Source organism: Alosa sapidissima, chromosome 7 (genome assembly GCF_018492685.1).
Source record: "Alosa sapidissima isolate fAloSap1 chromosome 7, fAloSap1.pri, whole genome shotgun sequence".
Classification (NCBI taxonomy): Eukaryota; Metazoa; Chordata; class Actinopteri; order Clupeiformes; family Clupeidae; genus Alosa; species Alosa sapidissima.
In genome coordinates this window covers 27,653,539-27,663,193 of record NC_055963.1, presented here as the reverse complement: position 1 = coordinate 27,663,193, position 9,655 = coordinate 27,653,539, and the positions used below count along the sequence as shown (strand labels likewise).

The window sequence follows — 9,655 nt, the reverse complement described above, 5'->3', positions numbered from 1 at the left end:
CCATCTTTCCACATCAAACGCCCCAAGGTACATCAGCAAATAAGTTTAGTTTGGGGTGTATCGAAAGACTTTTATTGTGACAAATAGAGCAGGAATCAGGAGTGGTCTTGGCGACCTTCCAACAGTGATAAATCAGAGTGGTGGTAGACTCCAGATTAGTAGCTGTGGTGAAGAAAAAGATAAAGAAGAAAACCTGCCCTACTGCGGTGGCCCAGGAATGCAGAGCTAATTAAAGTAATTCATCACATCAGTCATCGCGATGTGCACCTTCTTGGTGGATTTATACAGCAAGGCTCTTCTATTAGGTGTCTTTCTAGCCCCCCCCCCCCCCCCCCTTTGTGAATTAGAAGAACTCACATTATAGTTATAAGGCCATTCACTCTGCACTGGAGTGTCTTGCCATAAGGAGTAGCAGTACATCTGTTGTATCAAAAAATACAATATTAAACAAAGAGGCTATGTAACCTCACTGGAAATGAGTTAGGTGTAGAGAAAAGGGTCAAGAGTCTTTTGTTGTTGTTGTTTTTGTGTGTGTGTATGTGTGTGTGTATTCAGTCTCTTTAAGACAGCGTTGTTCACAGTCTGGTGTTCTCGTTCAGCTTCGGCGCTTCTTTGGAATAAGGGGTGGTGGAGCAGAATGGTTGGAGATCTGTGAGGTGTGAATCTCCTTGTCAGGCTTTGAGGGGAAAAACAGAGATATAATTTACTAATATTAATGTTGTCGTATAGCCTCAAAATACATCAGTCGGTCCACACACCATGACAAAACATATAGTTCATGTGCAGCACATGTTCTTGGCGTTGTAACAGGCTACACATGACATTCACATAATCTACCCAATAGACCTACCATCTATTAAAGTACAATGGAGGCGCAATGAGTCTTGTGTTATACCTGCTGTAACTGAAAGATCCAGGTCTGGTAATCTTCTGGATAGGTACATGACACCTGCAGAGGTTCCATCAGCTCACCTGAACATGAAATGTGGAGATTACAGGTGATGCTTTTACTATCACAGGTGAAGACAAAGTGATCCCTACATATACAGTAGGCCCGATTCAACTGCAGAAACAAACATGTGCAGTGGCACATTTCAGTGGCAGTTTTGAAGTCAACATTTTATAGAGCAATACACTAAAAACTGAATTATTATCTGCGTTGGTTTTGAACGTTTCAACTGGAAAACCTCTAGGATCAAATGTAAAGGGTCTTTCTAAAACTGATAGTTCCGGTCCTTGATTGTGATTGTGTCTATGTATCTGGCAAGATTTCATAAAATTAAGGCACAGCAAACATTGCTTTTTCTTTTGTTATTTGAGCTAAATAACCAAACTACACCCCTCCCTCAACATGCTCTTAAAATGCCAGCTGATTGGCTGGAATGGTGTATGTCATGGTCCAAGATAGAATGTTTCCCCATTTCCCCATAAACAATTATAACTTGTTTATGACACATTCAAGACAGTGTCATGTCACTCTTATGTAGATACCTTCAAGTAAAGTGTAACCTACCTTTTTTGTATTTTCCCATTGCTGACTCAGTGGGCCTCATAGAAATCTTTTTACGTTTATAACATAATGCTTCTGTCATTAAGTGTCATTCGGTTTTTGTCAGTTAGGGTTAGGGTTAGAGTTAGAGTTAGGGTTAGGGTTAGGGTTCATGTGTTCATAACAGTGTCATGTGTTCATAACAGTGTCATGTCACTCTTATTATGACCACCGCGCAGCCAGTCAGATTTTTTTTTCTTTTCTTTTTCGCATGCCCAAATTTCCGTCAATGATTCCCGGGACACTGAAAGACCGGGGTACACGAAACTAGGTGGGCATGTAACCCCACATGGATAGCATGGAACCATCGTTTTTCGTTTTGATCTGTAGCCCCCCCGCTGGACTGGACAGGAAAGGAGGGTAGGGCAGACACAGTTTTCTGTGAATATCTCGAAAACCGTAGGGTTTAGGAGGACCATTTTTTTTTTGTATGTTGATCTCAAGGGGCCATGTCAACCCATTCCATAACCACTCATTTCATGTATAGCGCCACCTAGTTAAACACAAAAAAGTAAAAATGAGGTGTTGTAATTGAAGGTATCTGTGACCTAACATAGTCAAAACTGCACAAAATTGGAAGTGTAGGATCATTATGACACCCTCTGTATGCACGCCAAGTTTTGTGGAATTCTGTTCATGGGGGGCCACACAATAAATTAATTCATGTTACTATACACCAACTGGCCTGTAGGTGGCCGGAGACAGTTTTCTGTGAATATCTCGAGAACCGTAGGGCCTAGGAGGTCCACCTTTTTTATGTATGTTGGTCTTAAGGGGGCATGTCAACCCATCCCATTACCACTTATTTCATGTATAGCGCCACCTAGTTAAAAATTCAAAAGCAAAAAATTAGGTGTTTTCATCATAATATCTCTGGCTGACAAGGTCAAAACTGCACGAAATTAAAAGTGTAGGATCATTATGACACCCTCCGAATGCATGCCAAGTTTTGTGTACTTTTGTTCATGGGGGGCCTTACAATAAAATAATTTATTTGTACATTTAGTGACGTACACCAACAAGGATTCCCGGGACACTGAAAGACCGGGGTACACAAAACTTGGTGGGCATGTACCCCCACATGGATAGCATGGAACCGTCATTTTTCGTTTTGATCTGTAGCCCCCCCGCTGGACTGGACCCCCCCGAAAGGAGGGTAGGGCAGACGCAGTTCTCTGTGAATATCTTGAGAACTGTAGGGCCTAGGATGAACAGGCAAGATGGAGGTGGGGTTGTATAAAATTAATTTTACATGTGAAATCTATGAACTAATCATGTTTTGGTACTTGTTGTCTAGCAGATACCAGTGAGAATTGAGTGTGGATAATGCAATTTAGTGAGACAGTGAGAAGTGTTACCAAAAGGTCTTCATGTGTTTACTTGTTATTTTATGTAGAAAACAGCTTTCTCAGCACATGGTGGTGTGGAGTCATATGTCCTAATCATGTGGCAACACATTTGATAGCAGGCCACACAACAAGGAACTGCAACAGTGGAAATATTCACACTGTTGAGCGCATAGACTGTATATATATACAGTCTATGGTTGAGCGTGGTGAGAACTGGTAGAAAGAGGAAATTAAGTCTGCACAAGTGGCATTTGGTGACGTCTCACCTGACAGCTCAAACTGATTGCCAGGTAAAGCTGACCTCTCCAAGGCCTGGATGCTTCTCCGTGGTAACCGTCCCTGTGGGAACACAGCACAGTCATGCAGCTTCTTTCACCACACAGTCACACACTGCTCACACACAAATAACTAACTGCCATTCTACCACCTAGAACACAGTGACTGTGATACATAGAATGTGTTGAACATACATCCTAAGTTTCATTATAATTATGACAACAGTGGGAGAATAAGCTTCTTCATAGACATTTTAACAATTGGGGGGTTGGGGGTTGAACGTTTAATCCTTTCTTTCACGTCTTGTCACTTGTGCGCTGCAGGGCTAGCAAAAGCCAGGTCAGTTTACAGTGTCTCCCATACAGTCCTGTTTGTTGTCAAAAGTGTTACAATAGTTCACCAGCAACAAAGCCAAGGTCACAGGTTCAGCAGCACTGAAATCATAGGGTGTCTGTCTTGACACCCAGTCTTTCCCAGCCAGATCACCTTACCTCGTATTTCACACAGACGCGCTGGCTGTCCACGGAAAGAATGAGGACGTCCCGCGGAAAAAGGACAAGAAGTCGCTCTTGGGGTACCTGCAATGGTCAAGCATTAGATAAAAAGGTCAGTGTGACATTACTTTGTATGATGCGGTCAGTGCTGGACTCAAAGATGATTGCTCATTAATGACTGGAATGTGACTCATAGGCCTTTTCCACCAACAGAAAGGAATCAGTTCCATTCTGGTTCACACTCCAGAACTGTTCTGAGCATTTCGACCAAAGATAAATCCGTTCAGAAACTGAACAGTTGGTTCAAGATAGTTGTTTTTTCCTGTGAACCTACTGTGTGTGGGTATCTCATTCGACAGGTCAGTTATGCACGCTACACCCTCTGTTGATGACACACCCCTGGTCCCGTTCAAAACCAGCGGAAATGCAGACTGGTTCACTAGATGGCACCAAGGCTCAAATAACTCTGAACGGAATCGGTTCAAGAACCAGTTCTCTGTTGGTCAAAAAAAAAATAGCCTCAGTGCCTATACGTCTGCTGCCTCACCTGCTTCTGTGAGTTGGTGACGTGCACCAGAGACAGGAAGACTGGCAGGCCCATGTGCTGGATGGAAGTGCCCTCCCACTGCCAGATGGGAGCACGGAGCAGATACCTCTTCAGCTCCTCTCTCTTCCACATCTCATCGCAAGGCAGCTGCGCAGGACAGGAGAAGAAGAACCAAGACTATCATAGAGCCATTTTAATGCTCTGCTAAAGCAGCTATTTCTGAGTTGAGCTCATCCACAAACCTACTGATTTAGATGTCTCAAGAAGAACATGAACACTTGGCACAGTTTACATAAATAGTCATTTAAGCAGCTCCAGTAGAGTAGGCTGAGCCAAATAATTGAGTTGTATGGCAAAAACTGAATTTTACTCATGGTTTACCAGATAGGCCAGAGCACTATGCGAGGGGCTCAGTTGTTGCCTGAGGGATTTATATCTCCTGTCCTCAATGTTGTCCATCCAGTTCTTCCTGTCAGTGCCACTGGCACAAATAAAGATCTTGGAGTCCATCATGGGGCCTAAAACAGGGTCAGATTGTACGCCTGGTGAGCAGACCACTCCAGAAATATGGCACTCTATGGAGCTGTTTACCACCCAAAGATTTATTGTTTTTCTACAACTATCACTTTCCACACAGTATTTGCAAAATGTCCTTTTTAATGAGATCAAAGCATGCGATGGCTGCGGCACTTGCTATGGATATACAGTAGTAGCTGCATAGGCCGTGCTTAGGCTTCCTGTGCATGATGAGGTGACTTTTCAGACAGGCATTTTGCCACTAACGGAGAGAGACTCACCACTGATCTCAAACATGTATGGGGCGCTGGGATCCTGGGATATGATACGCACCTCCAGAGCAGAGAGGGGGAGAATGCCCTGTGGGAGAGATGAGACTCTCAAGGAGACAGTCTGACTGGTCAGACAAACAATGGAACACCACACAGCCCCTTTCAGTGGAAGATCCCAGTATAATGTTCTAGTTAGAACTAATTAACACATTCTTTTACTGAGTTACAGTACTTGCATGTGATTCATATGACCTGTTTAAAACATGAAATCACATGCCCATGATATCTTTTTTTATCTACAAATGTGTGTGTGTGTGTGTGTGTGTGTGTGTGTGTGTGTGTGTGTGTGTGTGTGTGTGTGTGTGTGTGTGTGTGTGTGTTTGTGTTTTAACTGGTTAAGGAGACTCACCTCATAAATGAAATTGTGATGGGAGTGGTCCAGAGCTAAGATCAGTAGATGGAAGGAGAAGAGCACGAGGTATCGCTCGCCCATTGCCTGCAAGAGGACAGGTACATAAAGAGGTCAGCTGGGTCACTGGTGTGTGTGTGTGTGTGTGTGTGTGTCTGTGTGTGTTTGTATGTTTGTTTATGTGAAAATAACAAAAGGGGATTGTAAGAACACCTGTTTTCTACATATGAATGTAAATGTGACTCATATTAGCCTGGTCCAGACATACCTCAAATGTGTCACTTTCCCTCATATGACCTCTTTACCTTTGTGTGTGTGTTGTGGAGCGTCACGAGGGACGAGTAGATGATGTCCCCATATGAGTGTGCTGCCCGTCCCTCCCACTCTCTGATTGGCTGCGTGTATATCCTGTGATGCACCTCCTCCTTGCTCCAGCCCCACAACACTGTCTGCAACAGGATGCACATCTAAAACCATTTCCTGTACTTCACACCACACGCTCATTAATAACGCTGATACCGCAACAAGTAAGTACAGAATGTACACAATGGAAAACCTCTCACCCCCTTAAAACATCTTACACACAAAACAGAACCTTCAAAACGCAGCTCTACACACCTGGATGTCATGATGTATCTGGACATCATTGCACGATATTCTGGTTTCCACAGACTTCGGTTCCTGCAAATGTACGGTAATAGTGTTAATGTAGGTCATTTTAAGCATTTGACCCATAAGCTACTCTGTGACAAACATCCTCCCCTCCTCCTCCTCCTACTTCTCCTCTCCTCTTCCTCTCCTCTTACCTCCTGCGTGAGTTGTCTGACCGAAGGACAGCGTACTGGTGGGGGTGGCGGGCCGGTGCCATTACGCACAGACTGTCTACTCTCTCCCAGGTTCCAGACCCTGCTCGGGGGAAACAAGAGAAACTGCAGTAGCAACTAGTACAGCAGATACTTTGCAAAGTACCGGTAAATCAACCACAAGCAAAGCAAAATAGCCCAGCCTTAACAAAGTAGCCCAACCACATCAAACAGCATGTTAGCATTTGTTTGATGGCTATTGCAGTTGCACACATTTTGCTGAATTTAGAAAACATATTTCAGTGAAAGTATGTGATGAGATCAGAAACTAGTTCTCAACAGAACGACGGGTGTGGTGGTAAATGTGTTTTAACATGTTTTCAGTGACTTTGTTATTTGCTTTCATTTGTCCATTTCACACCTGTGCACAGTATTGTTGTGCACACAACTCAGTAGCCAGCAACTTTTTGACAACAAAATGCCCATTAGCATTTAGAAACTGTGTCATGCAATCTCTCATATCATACCAGTGCCCCCAGCTGTGGGATGGAGGAGTTTGTGGATTTCTCAGGTGGTTCACCATAAATGCCAAGCGCTTCCGCTCTAACACAGCAACAGTGTTGACCTTCACTGATTAGTTAGTGCCGCCTCATCCTGTTCGTCCAGCACCCTCCTTACCCTGACCTGAACCCCCATCCCACCCCACGCTCTGCGCTCTGCTCCGCTCCTGATGGGGTGGGGTGGCCTGGCCAGACATAAGCTGATTAAAGTGGGCCCTGTGATGAGCAGACACCATCTGACCCCTGCTAGACTCCCGCCACTGCCACTGTAAGTCCCTCTGTTTGCGTGTGGACTTGGCCTGCTAATTATCGTCTTCATCCATGCCTCTCAATACGCATGCAGGGGTGTTGGCACAGAGAAGCCTTCTGCTGCTACTTCTGCTGTTCAGTAGCTGCCTTTCCTCTGGAAGTTCATGTTAGTACATCACCGTAATTTGTCGGCTTTGGTATGTTTGTGCATGCAAGTGTGTATATTTGTATATATGTTTGTGTGTGTGTTTGTATGTGTGTGTGTGTGTGTGTGTGTCTGTCTGTCTGTGATTGTGTGTGTGTGTGTGTGTACAGTATGTGTGAGTGCACTCATGCATGTGTGTTTGTAAATGTGAATTTGCTTTGACATCAGCCTTGTCAGGAATCAACAGGGAGTACACGTATCACTGTATGTGTATGAATAAGTATGAATAACAGTCGATGATGACTAATCTTCATCATGACTGTGAGTGTGCGCAGCCAGGGTAAGTCCCTGTGTCCATGTGTGCTGTTTTGCTTGTCTAAATTGCGTATCTGCTTCTGCAGAGATGCTTGACAGTTTGGACGTGTGCAGTCTGCACCCCCACCCCAACCCCCCACCCCACCATCCTGCTAGTCCACTTGGCCCCCACGCCTAATCCCCCCCCAGTCTCCTAATAAAGGGATTGAAGTGCCCAGCCTGGCCCTGCCCAGCAGCCCCTAGCAGATCACCCCCTCTGGAGCGGGACTCCTGATTAGCTAAATAATATTAGTCATGCTTTGTTTGAAGTACAAGAGCCACCTAATCAGATCATATCAGGAGTTTGCAGCCTCATATTTCAATAACTGAGAGGCAGCGATATGCTTTTTTCATCGGCGTGTTTTCATTGGGATGGAATACTCTGAGTCACAATCTTTCAGCTATCTTCTGTCTAACATTGGATGTGTTTAATTACCACCCATAGATTAATTGTTTTGCTACTGTACATGTAATTGTTTCACCACTTTTCACACACCATTTGCAACATTTCTTTTTAATCAAGGCATGTGATGTGGCTGCAGCAATTGCTATGAATATAGTTTCTTGTTGTGTAATATGTGCCTGTGTAATATAAGTTGCTGTCTGATGCTATCGGCTTGTTAGACTCTGCAGAATGTCAACAAATAGGTTTTCTGTGTCACAGCTGAACTCAGCAAGGGTCAGACAATGGAATTTCGTTTAGTTACACTTTGTCGCTCAAGGAAGACCCCTCTAAGTGAATGCACTCACCCTCGAATAACAAAGCATGCAATGTTCAGGGCATTAGCAAACTTCTTTACATAAGATGGAGAACCCAGAGTGCTCAACACAGGATGCTGGACTTTACCGTATTTTGTGTGGTGTAGTCATGTGGTTTACACTGTCAACTCGTTTATGAAAAACTCAAAATGGCACCAAATAGATAACCCCAGGCACAGAAATCCTTCCAGTGCAATCAGCCAGTGAACAGAGTTTCTCTTGTTCTATTCAATGCGCCAACTCCACAGATGACCCATTTATCGGACCCCTGTACAAAGCCATGGACTCATGTGATTTACTGAAAAAGTTATCTACCATCCCAACTGTCTATAAAGCCACCGCCGAAAAATTAGGAAGTTCCTATTTCACAGACGTGCCACATGACTGACCATGGCAAAGAGTAAAGAAGTACACTGCACATAGAGACAGAGAGAGAGAGAGAGAGAGAGAGATAGAGAGAGAGTGTGTTAGAAATATCTTACCCTGTGCCGTCAATCTCTAGCAGCTCGATCTCGTCAGGCCCCACATCGTCAATCCCGGTGTGCCTCTGAGTCACACTACAGCATCCCATGGCGGCAGGGCCCTGGAAAACTCCTCAGAGAAAAACACCCTGCTCCCAGCAACTGCCTAACTACACACTGAGTGCCATCTGCCCTGTGCCTCGCTCATCCCCTCAACACCTGCCCCTCAGCAAGGGGAGAGAGAGAGAGAGGGAGACGGAGAGACGGAGAGATAGAGGGAGAGATGGGAGGAGGGGAGCAGAAAGATAGAGACAGAAAGAAAAGGGGGGGGGGCAGTAACTTACAAGAGACAAAAACAATGTATGTATCGAAAGAGAGAGAAAGAAAAAAGCCAGTGGGTAAGAAAGCAGAAGCAAGATTTACAAAGAACAATGAAACAGCAGAAAAAAAACAAAAAGAAAAGGCTTCCCCTCCCTGCGCAAGTCCTCACAGTAGAGCCTAAAGCAAGCCAGACAGACGCGACACAGTGGCAGAGCCAGAGATATGACAGCCCTATGACACAGCAATCAGTAAGAGCCCGGAGAGGAGAAACAAGTGTGCCGAGACTTCCTGTCAGTTTGATGCATGACGCAGCTGCGGCCAACGCAACTTCCTCAGCCGCCCGCTCCTGAGCAGTTTGAGACGCTCAAGTAAATCAGATGCCTGGGCTGGCAATGAACGAGGCTTGACAGTGAAGAAACTAAGGTGTGATTGCAGTGCACAGGGAGGTAACACCAATGACGAGCCAGAGATAATTGCACAGCCGAGAAGCCCCACAAACAAGCAGTTGTAGCAACAACCCACAGACTAAATTAGACATGTTTTTTTTTTGTATGTGGGGACAGATGGGCATCACCGGACTAACTAATTAGG

The 9,655-nt window shown here is 44.8% G+C and overlaps 1 protein-coding gene across 2 annotated transcripts; it reads right to left on the bottom strand.

The window, feature by feature from the left end:
* Nucleotides 1–59: 59 nt before the first annotated feature.
* Nucleotides 60–9,336, bottom strand: LOC121713114. 2 transcript variants are annotated; one of them, XM_042097450.1, is made up of 12 exons: nucleotides 8,765–9,336; nucleotides 6,219–6,318; nucleotides 6,031–6,093; nucleotides 5,718–5,861; nucleotides 5,413–5,499; nucleotides 5,013–5,091; nucleotides 4,597–4,733; nucleotides 4,216–4,362; nucleotides 3,666–3,752; nucleotides 3,165–3,237; nucleotides 896–972; nucleotides 60–676 (listed from the first exon to the last, which is right to left on the bottom strand). In XM_042097450.1, the coding sequence occupies exons 1-12, from the start codon at nucleotides 8,851–8,853 to the stop codon at nucleotides 596–598; spliced, it is 1,164 nt and encodes a 387-aa protein (XP_041953384.1). In that variant the 5' UTR covers nucleotides 8,854–9,336; the 3' UTR covers nucleotides 60–595. The 2 variants fall into 2 exon arrangements, with proteins under 2 accessions (XP_041953384.1, XP_041953385.1); XM_042097451.1 differs by lacking the exon at nucleotides 8,765–9,336 and adding an exon at nucleotides 8,371–8,656.
* Nucleotides 9,337–9,655: the final 319 nt, after the last annotated feature.